This window comes from Oncorhynchus tshawytscha, linkage group LG04 (assembly GCF_018296145.1).
Source record: "Oncorhynchus tshawytscha isolate Ot180627B linkage group LG04, Otsh_v2.0, whole genome shotgun sequence".
Taxonomy (NCBI): Eukaryota; Metazoa; Chordata; class Actinopteri; order Salmoniformes; family Salmonidae; genus Oncorhynchus; species Oncorhynchus tshawytscha.
The window spans coordinates 68,372,574-68,398,381 of NC_056432.1; the positions used below are offsets into that span (position 1 = coordinate 68,372,574).

Below are 25,808 nucleotides of genomic sequence, written 5' to 3' on the forward strand. Positions count from 1 at the left end.
ACAACACTATATAAATAGAGACCTAAGACAACAACACAGCATGGCAGCAACACATGACAACACAGTGGGGTAGCAACACAACATGGTAGCAACACAACATGGCAGCAACACAACATGGCAGCAGCACAAAACAGGGTACAAACATTATTAGGCACAGACAACAGCACAAAGGGCAAGAAGGTAGAGACAACAATACATCACACAAAGCAGCCACAACTGTCAGTAAGAGTGTTCATGATTGAGTCTTTGAATGAAGAGATCCAGTTAAAACTGTCCAGTTTGAGTGATTATATACAGACAAATGTAACCGAGGTTTGAAATTATTATGTTTTAGTCAAATATTATATCTGTTTGAGCTTCTTGCGGGAAATTTGCAGTCTGCAAATTATGTTCAGGCCCCCCAACCAACCACTCAACAACAACAAAAAATCGTCCTGCAGTTTAATCTAGTTGATGATCCCTGGTCAGCCTTTGAAATGACTACTGATTGATGGAGCAGTCATTATCATATCCCCAGGACCATTAAGGACGCAACTATGACCCACAAACACACAACTTGAAGAGTGTTGCATATAGTATGCCCAGCTATCCTCTTCATACATGATTCATGAAAAGTACAGCAAAAAATATCAGAAAATATCCATCCATTAAAATGAAGATATAATACAGCGCTGACACCCAGTGGACACAAAACAGCAATACACGGACAGCATAAAGCACCATCTGGAAGATTCACTGCTGTTCAACTGTTATTTCAATATAACCAAATAGTCCTTTATAAATGACTATGAGCTAGTGTGACTGCCTAACTCTATCCCCAAATCTAAGCTTGTATTACTACATTACTTATGATCTTTGTTGTCATTGTGTCTTTGTAACATACTGTATTTTAAAGTAGCCTAGGCCTATTGTATGCTGGAATACTGCTATGCAAGATCTGCGCTCTATATCCTATATAAATTTGGTGGGGATTTCTAGAGATGTGGTGTGACTGTGAGGTATAGCTTCCCAAAAAATCACACTTGATGAATTGCCATATTCTGGAAGTATTCGAACTTGTCTTTTCAAATGTAAAGACTCGATTTGGGTCTTTGAATGAGACATGAAAAATGCATGCACTACAAATTCTCAGTAATTGAGCTAACCTGTCCTGTCAGGATGTCAATAGCAATATCACTCCATATGATACAGCAGCCTGTATGTAGCTTCTCTATAGGCCAAAGTGAATGGCTACAGCCTAAACTAGTTAGCCTACAAACATGCAAAACTGAGTACAACACAGACCCCAACAGTTTGATGCCATGCTACCTGGAGCCCCAGTCACAGATAAACCTATGGAAGAAAAAAGTCGATTCTATGCACACTCAGGGTCTTGTAGTAGGCCTAACAATGATTGTATAATAGCGGCCCTAAACCCACCCACTGGCCCAATAGACATAGCCCCCTAAACTGCCATGCCCCTTTTTCTCGGTAGGCGGCACCGTTGTACAACAATATTGTTCGATTTGTGCAAGGAGAGAGGCTTATTAAAAAAAACTGCGGTGGGTCACGTGAAAGGATTGCGTATCCTACATATCTTGTTGGCGAGCAGTCTGAGTCTCTTCCACCTAGTTTTTAAGGGGCGGGTAGTATTTGGGTGTTGCCGTCGACCTCGACAAAGAGTCCAGTGGCAAAAGAAATCGGATTATTTTCATTAAAAAACCGCCTGGGTTTGTGTCTCTTGCCCGTCGCCTCACCACCGAAAGGGATCTGAATACTTTAACTATGGGAGTCGAAGGCTGCACTAAATGTATCAAATACATGCTTTTCTTCTTCAACTTCATCTTCTGGGTGAGACTTTTTACTTGTAATATAGACTTTTAACTGGCCAAGCATTTGGTTGTTTGTCTATAGGGGCAGTAACCTCCCCCTCTTCCTGCTAAAAATAGTTCGTGATTTATTTTGTCTTTTTTGTTGATGTTGTTGCCAAATAGGTATAAGATCTGGGGAAAACCTCACCCAAATAGGCCTGCCGATGTTGTAGTCTTATTTATTTAATTTTTATATTTTTATTCAAATAAAATAAAAATAGCGGTTTTGTTTTTGAATAGACCTAGACTCGTAGCCTATGCTGCCGTATGGCGATATGAGATGCGTTCTTATTTATCGCGAATATGGGTAGAAGAGCAGCCATATTTTAGGGACCGCATCGGGAACAGACAGTCACGATATGTGAAGATTCGAAATTATGTTGCTAACTAAAATAAGTATAGAAATAATAACCGAGTGCAGGGTATGATTGCCCGGAATATGACTGTGCAGGAACTAAGAACATAGGTTGTGGTCCGTTTTCGGTTACAGATCACATTTCAGGCGTTGTTTAGATTGGAATACCTCGATGTTGTCCCTCCGTAACCTCATACTTACACCCCTAATTTTCAGTAGTGTTTTTGCCTCCAAAGAACTTGATTAAATTCTGCCATTTTTTGTTTGACTATAAGTGGCCCGTTAATCGTTGTGTAAATCCCCAGAAATGCCTTTGCCTCTGTGATTCATTGGGGAACTTTAATTGTGGATGACTCATTTGGATGGAGGGAAACTTTGACAAAAAGACCACAAACGTTTATGCAAATTTTTCAAAACCCAACAGATTTTCATTCCATCCTTTCATTAGTGGAAGTGAAATGTTCCTTAGTTTTTTTATGTCCCTGTGTGAACCATTCACTTGTGTAAATTGGTCTAGTATAACATTTTCGTCAGAAGACTTATTTTTTAACTAGGCAAGCCAGTTAAAATAACGGCCTGGAAAAAGGCCTCCTGCTGAGACAGGGGCAGGGATTAAAAATACATGACAAAGCGCACATCACAACAAGAGAGACAACACTATATAAATAGAGACCTAAGACAACAACACAGCATGGCAGCAACACAACATGGTAGCAACACAACATGGCAGCAGCACAAAACAGGGTACAAACATTATTAGGCACAGACAACAGCACAAAGGGCAAGAAGGTAGAGACAACAATACATCACACAAAGCAGCCACAACTGTCAGTAAGAGTGTTCATGATTGAGTCTTTGAATGAAGAGATCCAGTTAAAACTGTCCAGTTTGAGTGTTTGTTGCAGGTCGTTCCATATTCTTCTGTCTTGAGATGTATATTTTTATTATAGCGATATGTTATTGATTGATGGTTAGGCAGAAGTATTCTTAAGAACGTGTATAGAACCACAACAATCAGAAAGACATGTATTGGTAGACCTCCGGACTATTCTTGTAAACATATCCCCAAGGCTACTTTGGGTGACCCCAGATTAGGTCAGGACACTGCATGTGAGAAATCATTGACTGTGCCAAGACTAGAGGTCGACCGATTAATCGGAATGGCTGATTAATTAGGGCCAATTTCAAGTTTTCATAACAATCGGAAATCGGTATTTTTGGACACAGTTGGCCAATGTTTTTTTATTTTTATATATATATAAAACAAATTATACACCTTTTATTTAGTCTTTATTTAACTAGGCAAGTCAGTTAAGAACACATTCTTATTTTCAATGACGGCCTAGGAACGGTGGGTTAACTGACTCGTTCAGGGGCAGAACGACAGATTTTCACATCGAATCCCCCGAGCTGACAATCTTGCAGCCTTACAGTTAACTAGTCCAACGCTCTAACCACCTGCCTCTCATTGCACTCCATGAGGAGCCTGCCTGTTACGCGAATGCAGTAAGCCAAGGTAAGTTGCTAGCAAGCATTAAACTTATCTTATAAAAAACAACCAATGAATCATAATCACTAGTTAACTACACATGGTTGATGATATTACTAATTTATCTGTGTCCTGCGTTGCATATAATCGATGCGGTGCTTATCGTTGTTCCAATGTGTACCTAACCATAAACATCAATGCCTTTTTTAAAATCAATACACAGAAGTATGTATTTTTAAACCTGCATATTTAGCTAAAAGAAATCCAGGTTAGCAGGCAATATTAACCAGGTGAAATTGTGTCACTTCTCTTGCGTTCATTGCACGCAGAGTCAGTGTATATGCAACAGTTTGGGATGCCTAATTTGCCAGAATTTTATGTAACTATGACAGAACATTGAAGGTTGTGCAATGTAACAGGAATATTTAGAGGAATGGATGCCACCCCTTAGATAAAATACGGAACGGTTCCGTATTTCACTGAAAGAATAAATGTCTTGTTTTCGAGATGATAGTTTCCAGATTCGACCATATTAATGACCTAAGGCTCGTATTTCTGTGTGTTATTATGTTATAACTAAGTCTATGATTTGATAGAGCAGTCTGACTGAGCGGTGGTAGGCAGCAGCAGGCTCGTAAGCATTCATTCAAACAGCACTTTCGTGCGTTTTGCCAGCAGCTCTTCGTTGTGCGTCAAGCATTGCGCTGTTTATTACTTCAAGCCTATCAACTCCTGAGATTAGGCTGGTGGAACCGATGTGAAATGGCTAGCTAGTTAGCGGGGTGCGTGTTAATAGCGTTTCAAACGTCACTCGCTCTGAGACTTGGAGTGGTTTGTTCCCTTTGCTCTGCATGGGTAACGCTGCTTCGAGGGTGGCTGTTGTCATTGTGTTCCTGGTTCGAGCCCAGGGAGGAGCGAGGAGAGAGACGGAAGCTATACTGTTACGCTGGCAATACTAAAGTGCCTATAAAAACATCCAATAGTCAAAGGTTAATGAAATACAAATGGTATAGAGAGAAATAGTCCTAGAATTCCTATAATAACTACAACCTAAAACTTCTTACCTGGGAATATTGAAGACTCATGTTAAAAGGAACCACCAGCTTACATATGTTCTCATGTTCTGAGCAAGGAACTTAAACGTTAGCTTTCTTACATGGCACATATTGCACTTTTACTTTCTTCTCCAACACTTTGTTTTTGCATTATTTAAACCAAATTGAACATGTTTCATTATTTATTTGAGGCTAAAATGATTTTATTGATGTATTATATTAAGTTAAAATAAGTGTTCATTCAGTATTGTTGTAATTGTCATTATTACAAATAAATAATAAAATCGGCAGATTAATCGGCATCGGCTTTTTTTGGATCCTCCAATAATCGGCATCGGCATTGGAAAATCATAATCGGTCGACCTCTAGCCAAGACCCGCACTTGTGCATGTGGGTTGTAATGTGGGAGTGAAATTCATTGTGAGTCTTGGCTCAGTCATGAAGAAGGTTGGAAAGGATGAATTATAGTAGGGGCTGGGGTGTGGCATAGCAGTCATCTGTGGAGACTGAGAGATACTCATTTTAAGATTCATGATTGCTTAAGTGGTTGCATGGATTGATGTGTCAGGTCTTTTGCTTGCTCAATGACCAAATCCATTAGACTGGACATGTATATCATCAACTCTCTGATCTCTCAAGGGTAATTAATCCCAAGGCATTGTCATTGTAAATTAAATTTAAGGCATTTCCCCCAAAAATGTTGATTAGGGGTTGCTACCCTTGCCATTTTGCATATGTTGAACAGGTGGCTTCAAGAACAAGCTGGCAAAAAAATACATCTCTATTTAATCTAATTACCTTTAGTTTGAACACATCCTTTCACATGAAAACCTTTGAATCACTTTGTTCATTCCCGTGGATTGCCTTTTGAGCCGGGACAACAAGTCATTGAGATATATCAAATACAATTCTGATTTCAACAATGCCAGGGAATGTCCTCTTGTACACCCGCATTCCAAGGACAAGACTTATGGGTCTCTCAGAATATAAATCAGAGTAGAGTGGAAAGGGGCTGGTGGCTGACCCGTGGTTTACAGGATCTGAATTTGAGCCATTCCCACCACCAGCAGCAGCATGCCAAGCATTTTACAACCCCCTGCACACAAGGCATGTGGCAGAAATAGCCCTCTCACTAGACTGCAGTAAAAAGAGCTGAGGTGCTAGGGCAGTAAGGTGGTATGTTATCTGGTCCCAGACAGATGGCAGCAGCAAGGCATGTAGTTCTGTAGTATCAGGATTATAGGTCGACCGATTAATCGGAATGGCCAACTAATTAGGGCTGATTTTTCAAGTTTTCATAACAATCGGAAATCGGTATTTTTGGGTGCCGATTTGCCAAAAAATGTTTGCTTGTTTTTTTTTTTTGAATATACCTTTATTTAACCAGGCAAGTCAGTTAAGAACACATTCTTATTTTCAATGACGGCCTAGGAACAGTGGGTTAACTGCCTCGTTCAGGGGCAGAACGACAGATTTTCACCTTGTCAGCTCGGGGACCCAATCTTGCAACCTTACAGTTAACTAGTCCAATGCAATAACGACCTGCCTCTCTCTCGTTGCACTCCACAAGGAGACTGCCTGTTACGCGAATGCAGTAAGCCAAGGTAAGTTGCTAGCTAGCATTAAACTTATAAAAAAACAATCAATGATAATCACTAGTTAACTACACATGGTTGATGATATTACTAGATATTATCTAGCGTGTCCTGCGTTGCATATAATTTGACTTGAGCATACAAGTATCTAAGTATCTGACTGAGCGATGGTAGGCAGAAGCAGGCGCGTAAACATGAATTCAAACAGCACTTTCCTGCATTTTTGCCAGCAGCTCTTCGTTGTGCGTCAAGCATTGCGCTGTTTATGACTTCAAGCCTATGAACTCCCGAGATGAAGCTGGTGTAACCGAAGTGAAATGGCTAGCTACTTAGCGTGCGCTAATAGCGTTTCAAACATCACTCGCTCTGAGCCTTCTAGTAGTTGTTCCCCTTGCTCTGCATGGGTAACGCTGCTTCGATGGTGGCTGTTGTCATTGTGTTGCTGGTTCGAGCCCAGGGAGGAGCGAGGAGAGGGACGGAAGCTATACTGTTACACTGGCAATACTAAAGTGCCTATAAGAACATCCAATTGTCAAAGGTTAATGAAATACAAATGGTATAGCGGGAAATGGTCCCATAATTCCTATAATAACTACAATCTAAAACTTCTTACCTGGGAATATTGAAGACTCATGTTAAAAGGAACCACCAGGTTTCATATGTTCTGAGCAAGGAACTTAAACGTTAGCTTTCTTACATGGCACATATTGCACTTTTACTTCTCCAACACTTTGTTTTTGCATTATTTAAACCAAATTGAACATGTTTCATTATTTACTTGAGGCTAAATTGATTTTATTGATGTATTATATTAAGTTAAAATAAGTGTTCATTCAGTATTGTTGTAATTGTCATTATTACAAATACATTTTTAAAAATCACCCGATTAATCGGTATCTGCTTTTTTGGTCCTCCAATAATCGGTATTGGTATCGGCGTTGATAAATCATAATCGGTCGACCTCTAATCAGGATACAGTTCTAATACAGCAAAGGGGAAACACAGTGGGGTTCTGGCACTGAGGTATACTATGTTGTGTTTGCCGGTCATAGTACAGGAAGAACATGTACTGGACTTCCTCACACAGATAAGTGACACATTTATCTCTCGAACTCTGAACATGCTGAAAATGTTCTTTCTCAGGCAAGAGTTGAGGGAAGTCAGATAAGCAGTTCATGATGTGTACTTGAAGATCGTAGCTGTTTTGGTGTATCGTTTTTCTGTGAATTTAACTTTTTAGCTAACATGGAAATGACATGATTAAGTTTATCTGATAGGGTTAATATTATGAAATGGTTGGATGGTCTCCCTGAGATTTTCAGAAGACTCACTTGCAAGTCACTTGGTTGGTTGGCCTCGTACCACTTTGATAATATTAATAATAATGGATTGGATTTGAATGCTCACAACTGTCGTATCTTTGTAATGTCTATAGTAACAATATTGTATAAACATTTTGTTACCTAATAATTATGTTAGTGGAACAGTGACTTGTCTGTGGTGACATCTTTTTTGTAGCCTATAAAACCAACTCTAAGTAGATTGGGGCTTGATCAGTACATGGATGGGAGGAGGCAATGGAAAGAAGCACTGTACTTGGGATAGAACCATGAAATACTTTCCAAACTGTTTAACATCCTACAGTGGAATCTTGCCGCAGAAACCACACAGAGAATAAAACACAGTGGAATATCTCTGTTGCCCTCATAAGGCTTTGGTGTCCTGATAGGAAAAGGAGTCCAAACTTCCCTTCTTCATTGAGACCCCCTGGCGTGGAAGCAAACTGACTGTGCACTGACACATGCTACCTTTGTTATTTTCCCCATGCAGCCACCTGTCTCTGCAGGTTGCTCGCAGGCCAGTCTGTTGGGAAGGCGAGGGAAAAGAGATGAGACCTGACTTATTGCGGGGGGGCTCATAGTGTGTCTACAGTGGATATCAGAGCGGCCCTTGCCCATACTGGGAACAGCAACAGCGAGGGAAGACTCCCAAAAGAGGAGGGTGACAATAGAGCTGCAGAGAACTGGCCTGCCTTCCCAGACACTGGACTTCATCCACTGCTCTTATTCATAGTTTTTCCATAGCAACACCTAAGGAATGTTTTTACTTTATATATTATGGGACCATTAGGCCTCAATATAGAATTTGGAAATAAGTATGGACTCTTTCCATTTGTGAGAAAACAAAGTTAATAACAAGTTTATATTAAACATTGTATGATACAGTATCATATTAATGTAATATATGTACACTTAACTGTTTCTCGGGGTCTGTGTCTGTCTCAAGTACTAGATACAGTATATTCATGTCCAAATTACAAAAATCCCCAAAGAAATGACTGTGCAGACGTCTCTCTTGGCTGCTCCAGAATGCAACCGTTCAGGGGCCTCACCCTTTGGCAGGCTGCGGTGTTGATCTGGTTGCCAGGCAGCAGCGAGCCTCAGCGGTGGAATGAAGCTTTCTGAGGGAGATGTGGAGGAGAGAAGAGAAGGGAGGCTGGGTAGGGGAGGCTATTTTCAGGAATGAATTCAACCAGAGGGACCATGATTAATATACAGCTAACTTAGGTTAAGTCTTAACATATTCCTGCAGGGAAGATATGAGTTAGATATATTACATTTCACTAACCTAATAAACCTTTTGGAGTTAAGTCCAGTCAGATGGATTTTACCAACTGCAGGGCAGAGGTACAGTAGTAGTTTGTAGAGACCCTGACTCCAGGTACAAGGAAGCCTTAGTGAAAGCTCTCTTCATCTGAAGCATTACAGCCACCATCCCACTGTCAGAGAAGGTGGGGTGGTGATCTCTTCCAGTGTTCTGTGTTGTTATGCAGCTGTTAACAGATGTGGCTGTGCTTTCTTATCATAAGGTAGGGCAGGGGGCTAACAAGACTCTGGGGGAGTGGGTGGGTGAGCAGGGCCTCCTTTGTCCTCCACTTGTCTGGACATTCCTTAGTCAGAGTTGTGCTGCCTGTGTTTGTTGGGGCTGCGGCAGAATCGGTGCTGTGTAGATTAATTACCAAAGCACCAATGCTCTCCATCCTAATGGCAACCGTAAAGACCTGTCAACACCAATCCACTCTTGGCGTCCCCAGCTGCTATACGGCTGAATAGAATAAAACATTTATGCAGAAATTAATCTTTGAATAACGCCTCACTTTCCCCACTTCTTCTGTCCTCCTATTTTCAGCTCTTTGCAGTTTCTAGAGAGGCACTAGACAGGGGGCCAAGTAGTCTCCCATTCTCAGAGACAAAATGGAGGCTATGGTAGAAAATGCTTTTCACTGTTCATCCAAATTCAGGGAGAAACCAGACACTGCTGAAATAGAAACCTGGGCTGTATAAAAGTTGTCAGTTTAGGTAAAGCATGGAGTAACAGGGATATTGTCGCGGTGGGGGATTTTGCTAGAAGACCATTGAGGTACCCCAATTCGTCTCACTCAAGTTCTTATGTCACCCGGCTAACAGGTGACTCACAGGCCCGCCGGACTGGCCTGGTTATGTAGCCTGCCCTTTTATAATGAGATTAGCCTTTGTGGTGCCGTTAGGCACCTTTGTGCCTAACGGCACCTTTGTGTCAGACTTAGAGTACCTTTACCAGGCATCTTTAGTTCCCAAAGAGTAGACTCTTCAACTCTCCATTGCTCTATAGGGTTCCCAAAGAGTAGACTCTTCACCCGCCGTTGCTCTTATAGGGTTCCCAAAGAGTAGACTCTTCACCCGCCGTTGCTCTTATAGGGTTCCCAAAGAGTAGACTCTTCACCCGCCGTTGCTCTTATAGGGTTCCCAAAGAGTAGACTCTTCACCCGCCGTTGCTCTTATAGGGTTCCCAAAGAGTAGACTCTTCACCCGCCGTTGCTCTTATAGGGTTCCCAAAGAGTAGACTCTTCACCCGCCGTTGCTCTTATAGGGTTCCCAATCACTCTAGTATCTAGACAAATGATTTACGATTTAATGCCTACACCCGTCGGTTAATACTGCTTGAATATTAATACAGAGGATACCTGTTGCAATAAAATGATTATTCTGTCCAAACCATCATATTGTCTTTAGTGTAGAAACTAGACTTGTTCCCCTAGAACGGGAGTATCAGAGGCGTTCTCTCCCCTATGGTTTTGGGTCTAGTTTCTACTTTTTATTCACTGTTTGCAAGTCACACAGTTGTACACGTTATTACAGTTTCTTCTTTGTCCTTAATCCATAACATCAACAATCATCAAAACACTTACTACTATTAATTACTTATATATGTATTACAACAAGCAGTCCTCGTGCTGAATAAATCCACCTCCTAACCGTCAACCTTAGCGCACGTTGACCTGGTTGGTCCCCTAAGAGTATGTTCTTCCACTCACAATTTCTCCAGAGTGTTATCCAATCACTTAGTATCTGTTTCTCCTACTAGAAGTTTGTACTATGATTTACTGATTAGTGAAGAGAACGGTTCGAGACAACCCCTTATAACACCACTGTTGCTATTCACCCACCTCGGTTAGGAGGTGGATTTATTCAGCACGAGGAGTGTGGAGGGTAGTTGTCTCAGTATGTCTCGTTCAGAAGTCAAGAGATACAATTGTTCTAGAGTATGAAAGTCAGATATTACCTTTTAGGTTGATGATCGTTGAAGTATCACGAGCTGTCTGTCGGTGATAAGTCAAGTAGCACTATCATGCCCTCTTAAGGAAGGCACTCTCCTTATATACTCTTTTCGGGGCCAGGTCGGCTTTAGCGCTGAGTCATATTCTAACCTTGTGGCGAGCTATTTCTGTAAAGGGTCAGTTTGACATGTTACTGTGAAACATTACTAATGATAGATGCATCCTCGCATGCAAGGCCTCTCCTCAGGTCAGCTCTCCGGCCCCCACTCAAGATGCGGAACCGGTGGTGATGGTGTGTGCTGGTCCAGTGAAGGTGTCGTCCTCAGAGCCCCTTTTTGTGCTACCGCATCAATATCACCATTGACACCTACATTGGCAGGGAGATTAGGCAGAGACACTGTTGCTTTGGAGAAGAGGGTGGTGGAAGTGACTATGTTCAGTCGGCAAAGAACATGAACAACACTGAAGTTCTATTTGCTACACTTAACAAAATAAGGCTTCAAAGTGAATTATGCAAGGTCAATTAATGTTGGTTCTTCTATGTGAGTGCATGTGTCTATTCCAATTTTCTCATTCCCTCTCTTCTGTCCAGCTCGCAGGAGGTGTGGTCCTGGGCGTGGCTCTGTGGCTTCGACATGACGGCCACACCAGCAGCCTGCTAGAGTTGAAGTTTGACGGCCAACAAGCACCAACCACCTTCTTAAACAGTAAGTACTTTAACTCTCCCTCCTTGTCGTCAGACTATACTGTACCATGCATTTAACATGGTGAATATGTGTGCTATAAACATGGTGTTGTGAGCTGGGTTCTCTCTATTTGACACCTGGTCCATTGTGTCGTTGTACTCCCCTGGAGTGCTAAGGGACAAGGTCAAGCAGAACAAACAGTATCCCAATGCTCCACTGATCCCTCAGTGTTTTCTAAATGGCAGGTTCCACTTCTCTACCAGTATGGCCAAAGTGATCAAACGTAATGGGAGTTCCTTTAGGGTTACTTAAGTCATTTATTTAAATGATTCAAAATGGGGATTCATTTGATTTCTGTCAATCAGGGTTGTGGGTTCATTTGGAAAAATGAATGCCATCAGTGAGGAATTGTACATTTCCTCAGTTAACCTTTTTATGAAGGGGTTTACAGAATGATAGGTCTCCAGTGTTATCAGGAAGTATGTAGCATATGTTGCTTAGATGTTGAGCAAGAAATATGTTTTTCCAGAGAGCAGTGCAATGTTTATCCAATATTTTTGTTTAGACAACTACTACCCACACATATAGAATAAGACTTGTGTATCTACCAAACATTTACAGGTGTAGTACCCTAAGGTATTTTGGGAGTTTTGTTTAGTACAAGTACTGCGACAGTAGTATTGGGTTTATACCTCACAATTCACTGAATAATATCGTTCTTGTGGCAGTCCACTATGTGTGTATTCTGGACTGAGGTTGCCAGGGATTTTCCCATTGCACTAAAAAGGGAGATCCCGTCTGGTATTATTCTTAGCCCATAACACCCAGCTGCTAACTATGTTCTATAGCTGAGGTCTTTATTTCTGTCTGAAAGAAGACCAACAGCACCCTAAGCAAGGGTCGCAGCACTCTAACCCCGAATGTGTTGCGAAGGTGTCACAACAGACCAGCCAAATAAAACATTCTCTGTCATCACCATATCCTGCGTTAAGTCATTACCCATGTAACAGTATGGGTGGAATTCAAATAGAAGAATCCATAGCAGTGCTTATGCATTATCTCTGTTGGGAAACTGTTGCTGAGTGCGCACACACATTTCTTATTCTGAAAACTGTAAACATCATTTTTATGTTGTCATTTTCCTAGCCTACATTAAGGCCTTGACATGTTTTAGAGGCTTGGAAAATTCTCCAGAGAGGATCAACTGTCTGTTTTTCTGACCATGACAATGATTCCACACACCAAGTGGATCAGGTTTTCAGTTGCACTATTATGTCCACTTTGATATTCTCCTGTCTCACCCCCCACTACTCCTCGTCTCTCACTAGGCCTCTCTCTCTGAGTCCTCTTCCCTCCCTGTTCTTAAAGGGATATTGGCATAATGCTGACCATGATTATATTTCAGACCTAATGGAAATCTCGTGGCTCTTAGAAACCAAGTTCTGTAAGAGGCATTTGTTAAATAGCAACAGGAAAGGGAGTAATTGATTGTTGTCATCACATCTTCTCTTTAAGGTTACGACATTAAAATCATTCAAAGCACTTTTCTAAGTAATTTTTGTGAGTAAGACAATGATAAACACAGCCTTGTGTAGAGTTTGTGCATTTTACACAAGGTTAATTGTTGTTTTATAAGAGACAAAAGCCCTCCATTTTATTACTGTGGTCATTCGCCTGTCATGATTAACTAGACGTTATTAACATAGATATCAGCCTACTAACATCCATCTTACTCAAGTGATATCTAACTGTATAATGCATGACATTATAATCATCTACAATATTGTAAATTCCCAGTCATTACAAGGCATAGCTTCAAATGTAAGACAAACTTCAAATCTTTGAATGCGACTGTCTCAACAATTAAGCAATTCCGGCAAAGTGAAGACTCATTAAGATATCCTGAAATAGTCTATTAGAGGAACGCATTACCCCACTCACTTTGTGCATGAATTTGAAAGTGTTTATTGTATTCTTCTTGTAGTACAACATTGCTAGTGGAAGGGACACTAGTAGGTCGCTCATATATATTATCAGCTTCCATTTTGTGTGTTTCGTTAGGTCGGAGACTGGATGTGTCCCAAATGGCACCATACTCCCTACATAGTGCACTACTTTTGGTCAGGGCCCATAAGTAATGCAATATGAAAGGAATAGGATGCCATTTAGGACATAGTCTGTGAAGTTGGAATAGAAGGGATGGTGATGGGAAATTCCACTGTAATGGCCTGGGCAGGCCTTGACCCATGACCTCATGGGGCTCCATGGACACAGCCCCCTTTGTCCCAGCTCAGTGGGTTGCCATTGATGACTGGGGACAACTGAAGGGGTTGCACAGCCAAGATAGCGATACCTGCTATGGCAAGGGTGGGCAAACTTTTAGTCTCGGGGGCCACATCGGGACTTTGAAATTCAAGAGGGCCGTACATAATTGATTTAAAAATATATATATTTATTTTTTCCCCCTAAGTTGTTTGTCAAAATTAATTTGGGGGCCATAAAGCCGACAGTTATTTTAAAATGTATAGGCCTATTATAATTTCTACAAATACTTTCTATCTAGTTTTAGACATCCAACAGTGGCCTGATTGTAGTTTGTCCACCTCTGTGCAAGGGGATATCATAAGGCTATTGATCTGCTTTGTGAGAGTAGCAGTAGGAAGTACTGCAGCCTTGCTACTGTACAACTGCATCTCAGCTCACTGGTCACCATAGCAGCAACCACCCGTAGCACACGCTCCAGCAGGTATATCTCACCAGTCACCCCCAAAGCCAATTCTTCCTTCGGCCATCTCTCCTTCCAGTTCTCAGCTGGAGACTCATATCTCCCTCACTAGCTTTAAGCACCAGCTGTCAGAGCAGCTCACAGATCACGGCACCTGTACATAGCCCATCTGTAAATAGCCCATCCAATCTACCTCATCCCCATACTGTATTTATTTATCTTGCTCCAATGCACCCCAGTATCTCTACTTGCACATTCATCTTCTGCACATTCTACCAATCCAGTGTTTAATTGCTATATTGTAATGACTTTGTCACCATGTCCTATTTAAATAAATGTGAAGTAAATCAAATCTTGGTATTGGACATATACTGTAAAAATGTTATAATTTGGAAAATAAGCAAGTAAGGACACAATTTCATCATGCTTGTCATAGCTTGATAATTGGTGATATTGTATCGATGTTGATTCATTGGAACTTTTGAAATAGTAGCTCTGTGTTCTAAAAGCAACTTACCCTTAACTTTCACAATCTCTAGCTGGGAAAGTGTACTTGCTTATTGCTCCAGTGGTCTGTTAGTGAGTACAGATCCAGTGTATGATGTTTGAACAATTCTGGTCCAAAGTGTAAATGTTTTGAGACTAAGTTATGTTCAGATGGAACTGGGCGCCTCACCACAACACAGTACTGTATTGCAGAGAGCAAGAACATTTGTGGTGTGCACAGGAAGTTAGACACCCAGCCTCACAGGAAAAGACAAACATATAGGCCTTTGACCTATAACCACATTTTCAACACAACCCACATTACCTTACATTACGCAATCAACCCATATTGAGGGACGGAGAACGAGAGCAGATCTCAAATTAAAATAAATAAGTGTGATTAAATGTTACATTAACTACAACAACAACAAAAACACACTGAAATAATGTAACTTTGTCAGGCCTTGGGTGGTACTCGGGTTCCTCTCGTGTCTTGTGAGGTTGGACAGAGGAGAGCGGTAAAGAGGGTAATTCTACTGGTCCATTAAACACCCAGTGAGAGAAAACACACGGTACTATGTCTACTTTTCTGTTGATCGATTCCAGTAAAAGCCCACCCATGAGGGGAGAAGATGCCAGAAGATGTTTATTAACGCCACCCCTGCCCCAGGAGTCTAAATTTGCACTCCTGCTCATACCTCTCGCTACCACTTCCTCTAGATAATGTCCTTTAAGTAGAGATATTATTTAACAGTAATGGAGCCTGGATGGTTTATGTAACACTGAACTGCTTCCAGAGTCTGGACTCTGCATGTCTTAAAAAGCTGGTGTTCCACTATATGACCCACAGATGCACTCCTCTGTCATGTTCAGCTCTAGTGTGGCATCACTCACACTTCACCATCAGATACTGTGTGGTTGGCTGTGGTTGTATGACTACGTTGAGGTTACTAACATCAGCAAGGGATTTGTCCTGCTACTCAGGGGGTCAAACTTGTCCTCCCTTTTGTATACTCCACATGAAATTCCTTCCTTGTGCGGTGAACTTCCTTCATAAACGTCCTCTCTGACCTCAACTTTCACTAGCTGCAACGTTCAAAATCTGCATTCAGAATTGGCTTCATGAATCATCTTCCTTGTTATGTCATTCATTTTTATCATTTGTGAATTCAGGTCAGAAGGGTAAACAGATATCGCAATAAGGAAGGAGGTCAAATGGAGGGGGAAGTGAACTTGCAATAGAAGAAACTACAGCCATTTAGCCTTGATGCACAATGTCCATGCTGATCTAATAAACAGTAGCCAATTGGAGCACAATCCATCCTCAGGGGATTTCCAATGATGTTGTGGATGTTTTCAGGGCATTATTTTGACATGTATTCTCTCTAGCCACTTCAAAGATGATTAAGAGAAACCAAGAGACTGTGGTTGTTTTTCAGCAACTGGGTTTGTATGTCCTTCAACAATTTACTCGCTTGTTTGAAACGTGCAAAAACAAATGAACAGGAGAGGGACATTAACGTACACACAGCACAAAAAGGAGTAATAATCACAGCCTGCCCATTACATAAAGTATTTTTTTCTTCAGAGCATGGTTCTTGTTGCTTTTCTTTTTAAATGAAAGGAAAAAATTCCTCAGCAGTCTCCTCCCTCATACTGCCCCACCCTCTTCTTGAGAAAGTTTCCCCTCTAGCCCGTTACTTTCCACTGAAGTTCAGCTTTGTCCCCATCTGTTTGTGTTTAACATCTGTGTTGCACTCTCCTTCCTCCTCTCCAGCTCTGTCTACCTCCCTCTGTCCTCCTTTCTTTTCTCTTTGGTAGGGAGGTGGAGAGACAAAACACTCTCTGTATCATCTCAATCCTCTTGTTTTTATCTTGCTCTGTACATCTTAGAGGTCGACCGATTCATCGGAATGGCCGATTTAATTAGGGCCTATTTCAAGTTTTCATAACAATCGTAAATCGGTACTTTTGGGCGCTGATTTGCAAAATTCTCTCTTTTTTTACGCCTTTATTTAACTAGGCAAGTCAGTTAAGAACACATTCTTATTTTCAATTACTGCCTAGGAACGGTGGGTTAACTGCCTTGTTCAGGGGCAGAACGACAGATTTTCACCTTGTCAGCTCGGGGGATCCAATCTTGAAACCTTACAGCTAACTTGTCCAACGCAATAACGACATGCCTCTCTCGTTGCACTCCACAAGGAGACTGCCTGTTAGGCGAATGCAGTAAGCCAAGGTAAGTTGATGGCTAGCATTAAACTTCTTATGAAAACAATCAATCATAATCACTAGTTAACTACACATGGTTGATGATATTACTAGATATTATCTAGCGTGTCCTGCGTTGCCCAGAGATTTAACGAGACTAACAGCTGCATTAGCTTTCACAGGCGTGCAGACACGCATGCACATGGACACACAACTTTTCTGGAGAGTACTATACTATCCAGTACCACAGTGCTGTATCAGTTTTCATGTGCACAGGCTGGTACAGCCTCTACATGTTATTCCGCAGCCAAAGACGCATTCAAATAGTGACATAAGCAGTGGCTTTTCATTTTGTACGAGGTAGCGGAGCTCACGACACACCTGTACCTTTATAAGTTTAGAATGGCATATTGAATTTAAACTTAACACAATTATCGGTAACTAGCCTATATAGTGTACATTGGAATCTAACTCCAAGTTTAGTGTTTATTACACGCAAAGAAAGTGTATCCTCCAGAAAGACCGATTTTAATAGTTTGAATAAAACAAGAACTGAAACACAATGAGGTCAGGAGTCAACCTTTTTCTAGATGACCTGGGTGTGGTCAGCACTTCTCCCTGTGTTTGTCATATAATTTCCATACAAGCAATGACCAGTGAAAACTCGGTGGAAATCCATTGTACTGTATATCCTTGGTCATGCACCCAAGAACAATATGTGTTTCAAATAAACATAAGATCCATTTGAAGCATTGTGTATTATTTCTCTCTACCTGAAGGATTTAACACACACAGTACTTGACGTAGTGCAGTTTTCAGAATATTCTTCCGTGCCTATAATAATTGAACTAGTCAACTGATATGAACAAAAGGCAAATAGTGAATAGTATCCTTAGAATGGGCCCCGGGTCTCTTCAGGGCACTACAGTCTTAGAAAAAAGGGTTCTTCGGCCATCCCTACAGGAGAACCTGTTTTGGCTCCAGGTAAAACCCTTTTGGGTTCCATGTAGAACCCTCTGTGGAAAAGGGTTCTACATGGAATCAAATGGGGTTCTTCAAAGGGTTCCACTATGGAGTCAGCCAAAGAACCCTTTTAGTTTCTAGATAGCACCTTTTTGTCTGAGAGTGTTGGTCACCATTCATCCACTGTTAGTGAGGTCAGAGTAGGTCACATCAGGGGCTCTGATGTTTGGAACCTCTTGATTAATCAACCGGAAGAAAGACTATTTACCTCAGACCGAAGCCTACACTATTTCACCATATTTGTGTAATTACACATTATTTGTGTTTTAACATTTTACATTTTTTGGTAATAATAAAAACATCTACTTTGGTTGAAATGCCCTTTTCTTCCCAATGGAAAGACTGTGTAGGCTCTGTTCACTCTTCCCTCTAATTTAGTGGTATCCAATTATGTCTTATGGTAGCAACCATGTTCTCACTAGTACACAAGTGGGTAGGACGGATGACTCAAACTCTGGTCTTATGAAATCTAGAGGTACCATGTGTCATCAGTGCCACCGCTTGCCACAAGAAAAAAAACATGTTTTTGCTGCTCACCACAGGAAGCACCTTGGTCACAAAGACAAAAATGTTGAGTTTCCTCTGAGGCTGTTTGGATTACCCAACTGAGGCCTCCAAACTAGTCGGCTGGTTTTAGCCAACCAGTTTACTCTCAGAGCAACATTTTTAGAACTTGTATATAGATGAAAGGAAATACATTGTTGAGAATGCATAGATTGGTCAAATGCATGAACGGATGGATATAGCTCAAACAAGTGGTAAAGAAAAGGGAACGAGAGAGAAGGGTGTGATACTGCATCGACCCACTGCTAAACATGCCGGTCACGCCCCTGTTTTATTCTGATGTCATGGTAAGGGATGGCTGAGCAGCGCTCGTAAAAAGCTCCCCATCCGTGATTCAATTCCCCCCGCCGCACAGCCACAATCAAGGAAATTGAAGGAGCACTTGGTCAGCCTCCATGCCATCGATTTTTAAATGAGCCAGGCGAGCAGGCAGGAGAGAGGCGCTGTCCTGGCCGTCTTTGTCCCTTCACTGGAATATGAGGGGATGGGAGAGGATGAGAATCCAATAAGCTTTGCGATTACATTATACAGGACAAAAAAAACATGAACCCAAATCGTGACCGGGCCCCTCCCTGTATCTATCAAGGACAGAGTAGAGGGATGGGATAGCAGTGTATTCTGTGGGGCGTGGGTAGAGGTCTTAAGGATGATGGGTGGGGAGAGATCATAGGAGACAGTGGCATACAGTACCCCTACTAAAAGCCCAGTATAGCGTTTCGAGCAAGGATGTGTTTTTCCCCAAGTTGGTTTATCAAAATTGGTACTGTAATACTTTGCATAAAGCCCCCATGAACTGAATTTATCTGAGAAAGAAAGGGGACAAGAAAGAGAAGAGGCCTGTAAACTAAAGCACAACAAAATGACTTTCTTGAGCTAAAAATGAACATATTGTCTGTGGTCAGTCAGTCATTTCTACCCCTGTCTGCATTCACTGTTCAGACGATAAATGGGTGCCACACAGCTCACCTCACACCAGCCCTATCTTCTCGGGCCTACTATCCCCGCAAAACTTCAGGGCTGTCGTCACAGAAACAGAACTGAACAATAATGTTACGTGCCTCGGGAAGTGGTGGCTCAGGCAACTGTTGCTCTGGACCACATACTAAAGTTTAATGAGGAGGTCACAGGAAGTGTATAATATCACCTAAACCCCCTGATTGACATTCAGTGTGAGGCCCTAGGCATTAAATGCATAGTGGGACAATTTCTAAGCGCAGGTTTTATGATTGAATTTATGGGTAAAATCAGTCCAGCACACCAAGGTCAGTAGAGCTACCCTGGGTTTCCATGGTTACCATGCTAGCCCTGTCTGAGCATCTGATGGATGAACACAAGGCATGATGGGAGGGGCTGATGAAATCTGACCACACCAAGGAGCTGTAAAAACAAAACATGCACAGCCTGGCGAGAGACGACTTTGATATATTATAAACCTTTCAACTGAAAACAATATCCTTCCCCACTCCTGCATTCTCTTCAATTCTTATGCCATATGTTCTTCATAAGAATAACATTTATCTACAATGTTTGGATGCGTCTTGACATGACATGAATGCTTATTGCATTGGATTGAGAGCCAAGCACCTTGTGTAAATAACTGCAAAGTTTCCATATTTAGGCAGAATTAAAACATGCTAAATAAATAACACCAACTCATGCCACCTGGTGATGGTTAAGATGACTGCACTTATCAAAAAGGAGTAAATACACTAGCAATGTTCTGTAGAATATTGACTATTGACCAAGTTGTCTTTTGTTTATTCTCTCTTCCTATCTATTTTAGGTGTTCACATCCTGATCGCTGTTGGCGCAGTGATGATGGTTGTCGGGTTCCTCGGCTGCTATGGTGCCATTCAGGAGTCTCAGTGTCTTCTTGGAACAGTGAGTCATACAGACAGAACACCATGCAGCAAAGAGTCACTTGTATGTGGTCTAGCCAGCCCATTCCCGGCTATCCCCTAAATTGTCCACTGAATGAATGGCTGTGTTTTCCTCCAGTTCTTTGCCTGCTTGGTGATCCTGTTCGCTTGTGAGGTGGCAGCTGGAATCTTTGGATTCATGCACAAAGATTCGGTGAGGACACATACTAATTCTGATCTTACACACAGAAACACAGAAACACACACAAAAACAAAATGTATATTGAAACACAGCGTAGCATACAGTACTACATGATAGTTAAACGCCATTGATGATGTCATAGTGTGGCTCTAATGTGATCATGACAAAGTAACTGAGGGCGGAATAACTACATTCAGTTATTCCTTCAGCATTCCATATCTGTCATAACCTGACCAGACACATCCTGTCCTTTTTGGTTGTAGATTTCCAAAGAGCTGATTACCTTCTATGACAATGTGTACGACAACTCTGTAGCAACCACTTTAACAGACCAGGACAAAAAACAGGCTGCAGCTGCTGTGCTGAAGGCCTTCCATGAGACGGTAAGTCAAGCTCATACTTAAACTAAAAGCATAACTGTCCAAAACTCTCTTGTATGCTGATTTTTAAACACACAAAGTGAATCTCATAGCAACATCCAAACACAGACACACATCTCACTAATAAAGCTCCACTAACACGTGCCTTTTTCTTTTAGTTGGAATGCTGTGGTAGGGGCATCAGCAACCCGTTCACTACGTTAGTCACCCAAGGTTTAACGGACATCTGCCCCAAGTCAGTCTCCGCTTCCACTACAGTAAGTACTCTTATGGCCAACTATGAGGACAGAATGTTGGTTATATAGTGCATACGCCACAAAATCCAATTTAGACTCAAATGTGTTATTTTGTTTGACAGGACTGTCATGGAAAAATCAGGGAGCTCTTTAACGAGAAGGTTTACCTGATTGGCATCGCTGCCCTGATAGTTGCTATTATTATGGTGAGTATTATGAAAGAGAGGATGTAGCTTGTGTGGAAGTGTAGCTCATACAAGATAAGGGATCCTTGGCATCTCTATGAAGAGACCCATAATGCCCCTCTCATTTCTTTGTTCTCTCCTGTCAGATCTTTGAGATGACCTTTAGTATGGTCCTGTGCTGTGGGATCCGCAACAGCCCGGTGTACTAAAATCCAGAGGAAAGAAGCAAGGGCTAGTGACCTCTGGAGATACTAGCCAATGACTGAAGGAAAATATTTATCTTCCTTTTTTGTTTTTATAGCCTGTCACTTCCTCAAATAGTTGCTTGCCAATTTTGCCAGTTGTACAAGATCAAAAATGAATCTTCTCACACAGTTTTTGATAATGCAGTACCAACTATTCTTGTCTGTCACCGATCCCTGTTCAGTATTTTGACTAATGTTAGTCTGTACAAAATGTTGAGGTTTACATTGGCATGGTATTTAAACACACACACACACACACACACACACAAGTACAGATCCTGGAATTATCTTGTTTTAATTGTAAAGTATTGCTACTTTGCTGGAGGAGTCCAAAACATTGTACTCTGTTGGTTTATCAATCTTTTTTCAAATGTATATGTATAAACTGTATATATTTGCAGTGCTTTATGACTGGCAAGCATGGGTAATGTATTGAATCCCTTCTCCCCACAAGTTTCTACACTAACTGCTTGTCTGCCTGAGTTTTCTCCATAGACAACAACCACTAAGAAACAGTGAATGGATACTATTGATTTGTCTGTTCCATCTAAAACGAAGATAATAGAGGTGATAGTTTCCCATGTGCTTTTATAACACCTACCAATCCAAGCCATAAAGAGACCCCATGCCTCTGAGACTTATGAGTGGAATGTCCCATCCTCCCCAACAACACCTTGTTCCTGTAAAACTACATTGAATGTCCTGTCCTTAACCTATTGCTGTGTACTATGCATACCTACAGCAGCCTCACCTCCTAGGCTGGCGCAATGGAAAAACGCAGTGCTGAGGCGCCACTACAGCATGGGGTTCGATCCCAGACTCAACCGGCCGTGACCGGGAGCCCAATAGGATGGCGCGCAATTGGCCCAGTGCTGTCTGGGGTAGGGGAAGATTTGGCTGGTGGGGCTTTCCTTGGCTCATCTTGCTATAGCTACTCCTTGTGACAGGTCTGGACGCCTGTAAGCTGACTCCAATCATCAGTTGAACAGTATTTCCTCTGACACATTGGTGCAGCTGACATCTGGGTTAAGAGAGCAGTGTAATAAGAAGTAGGCTGGTCATGTTTCGGAGGATGCATGACTCAACCTTCACATCTCCCGAGCCCGTTGCAGAGATGAGCCAAGGGACCTAATACGGGGTAAAAAAAAATACGCTAGACCTGGTTAGTACTTGGTCGGAAACCGCCTGGGAATACCAGGTGCCATAAACGCAAAAAATTATTTAAGAAAAACAAAAAACCGCCACCTTCAGCCATTCATACAAATCTAGTTTATTTTCAAAGAATCATTTTTATGCCTGCTTGTTATACTGACAGTCAAACATCTTATTATGCTGGGACATGCCGGACAATGTTGTATCTGTGCTGTATGATGATACTGTATAATACCACTGACCATGCAGTTGTAAGAGTTTGTGTTTGTGTGTCAGGAAGTCAAATACTGGCCATGTCAACAAGTCAAGTCAACGACCAACCCACCACTAGGGGCAGACCTGTTGTGATGCTTCATGGTATTCCATTGCTATGGTTCCAAAGCCAGGGGGAGCTCTTGTCATACATTCTTGCTCCACTTTGACTTTGGTTGCCTGCTCAACTGCAAAGCACTTCTTACTGGTTCCATTTCGATCTTCAGCTTCCCCATTTCAATCTTCAGAGTTCACAGATTTGAATCTGATCCATTAGAGGGCGAGGTGGAGCTATCACCCTATTATCTACACCCATCCAGTCCTTTCAGATCTGTTAACACGGAAGGGGTATGGGCTAGGGACTGAAATGGAACCAGGCCCTTAACATTCACCTATATACACACATAAGCACTTAAACACTCACACATACTCACTCCATCATTTGTGTAGTCCTACATAATAGACAGTATGGCTTTCTAAGCCAACCAAAACCTTGTCTTGTTAACACATAATGCCTATGCTGATATATGGTTAAGTGTCTTGTATCATGTACAGCTATATATTATTGTACTAATGACCATGTAAAGACAATGTAGCTATGCCTTTCATTGTGATATTTTGTCTGGTACGTTGTCAAAAGACATGGGTGTCGGCTTCAGTGGCAGTGTGCTGGACTGAGAAATCAGTTGAGTTACTAAAGGTTGGGAAGATAAGCAACATGGCTGTATATGCTGTACAACACAAAGGTGAAAGAACAATGCCAGCAAAAGAGTGTCTCTCTTTAGTATCTATGTCACTGCCCTACTGTAAAAACACTATACACAATGTAGTGACTGAGACTCAATAGCCCACTGCCACTCAAATCTGTGCCCTTTCTCCTGTTTTAGATTTTGGTTTTGTTGCCCAAGTATTAAGGGATTAAATGTATTTTACAAGTAATGCATGATGTCCATTACTTTATTTTTATTCTCTATTCATTATTGGTATAAGGAATAACCTGTCGTTTTCACATCTTGTATAGTACGTGAGTTGTTAAAGTCCTTAACATATCCTTGACAGGTAGGCCCTATGTGGCAGTGTTTTCTATTCTAGGCTAGAGAACCAGGCTCGTCTTTCTTCACCCTAATTCAATAAAAATACATTTCCTGGTTACCTAATTACAGTGGGGCAAAAAAGTATTTAGTCAGCCACCAATTGTGCAAGTTCTCCCACTTAAAAAGATGAGAGGCCTGTAATTGTCATCATAGGTACACTTCAACTATGACAGACAAAATGAGAAAAAAAATCCAGAAAATCAGTGAGTTATAAGTGAAATAATCTGTCTGTAAACAACTGTTGGAAAAATGACTTGTGTCATGCACCTAGTAGATGTCCTAACCGACTTGCCAAAACTGTACTTTGTTATTAACAAGAAATGTGTGGAGTGGTTGAAAAACAAGTTATAATGACTATGGACACCTAAGTGTATATACATTTCCAACTTCAACTGTATGTGCCTGCCTTTGTACCTCCTTTTTTAGCCAATGGCTTTGGCGTATATCCAATGAGGAGTGTGTATGTTTGGTGTCCATAGTGTTTTGTCTTTGTACTTCAAATACAGTTAGTATTGGTATTGTGACATTGGAGTGGGGTAGTGGCACAGCTTTCATACCAATGTCACATCCTTCCCAATATCCTCAGTGTCATAAAGTATACTAGCCCCATGCTGTTGCTTTATGGATCACTATTTCACTCAATGTCAAAACTTGTTACACCTCAATTATTGGGAAGCACTCACACAAATGAACCTGCGTCACACCCAAGCAGCCGAGCCTAAAACCTCTCTAGTCACAGAGATGATGGTTGTGAAATACTCACATTGGTCATCACTTCTTTTTAAACGCTTGGTGTGACAAATGCTACACATTTTTGACATTACAGGGTGTGGCTGGCTGGGAAGTGAAAGGAGGTGGGTGTCAGCAAGCACCTTCTGTTTTTGTTTTGGAAAAGCGGGATGGTTGTGTTCGGGAGAGAGAAGAAGACACTATGTTTCTGACAGTGACAGCCCTGTTGGAGCTGATGGTCAATGAATGACGAGGAGACGATTTGATTCGGTAACTGATTGGGAGTCCTGATGTGATTGACAGCTGTGTCACAGCTGTTATGAACATCCTGAGCACAAGCACACAGTAATGCCTGATTTTATAGACCCCAACTATCTGTCCCTCATGTTAAACTGTGGCTTTGGCAATCAGGATCTTAACACCAAGCAGATGAATCATTCAAACATCTGATCTTAAATATGAAGACACTATCACTTTGAGATAACGATCAGGCTGACACCAGCACAATAAATCATTAGCACCCATGAATTTGTGTGACAAAATAAGCCAAGTAGCCGATTACTGCCAGGCAGAAAGTACATCAACAGTACACTGAGAAAACAGAGTTTTGTATTCTAGAGAACTAGATGTATTGATGAAGCAAGCAGAATGATATGACGCTCATCCAACCTTGCCAACATCTCCCAGTGCTGTGCTATCTCTACGATATGTGAGACTAACATCTGGTATGACTGCTGTTTTATGCTTTGGTTAGCACGTTCATAAATACACAGGGGAGTGTGAGAATGTAGTGGCTAGCAGCCCATTCCCCACAGGTCTGTCAAACACTAACCCTGGG

General features: G+C 41.6%; 1 protein-coding gene across 1 annotated transcript; it reads left to right on the forward strand.

Annotated features, from left to right (window-relative positions):
• The first annotated feature begins 1,579 nt into the window (after positions 1-1,579).
• LOC112249287 (CD81 antigen) lies at positions 1,580-24,086 on the forward strand. Its single transcript, XM_024419093.2, has 8 exons — positions 1,580-1,830; positions 11,534-11,648; positions 20,420-20,517; positions 20,635-20,709; positions 20,961-21,080; positions 21,236-21,334; positions 21,436-21,519; positions 21,645-24,086. Exons 1-8 carry the CDS (start codon positions 1,765-1,767, stop codon positions 21,705-21,707), a joined length of 720 nt encoding a protein of 239 aa, XP_024274861.1. The 5' UTR covers positions 1,580-1,764; the 3' UTR covers positions 21,708-24,086.
• Positions 24,087-25,808: the final 1,722 nt, after the last annotated feature.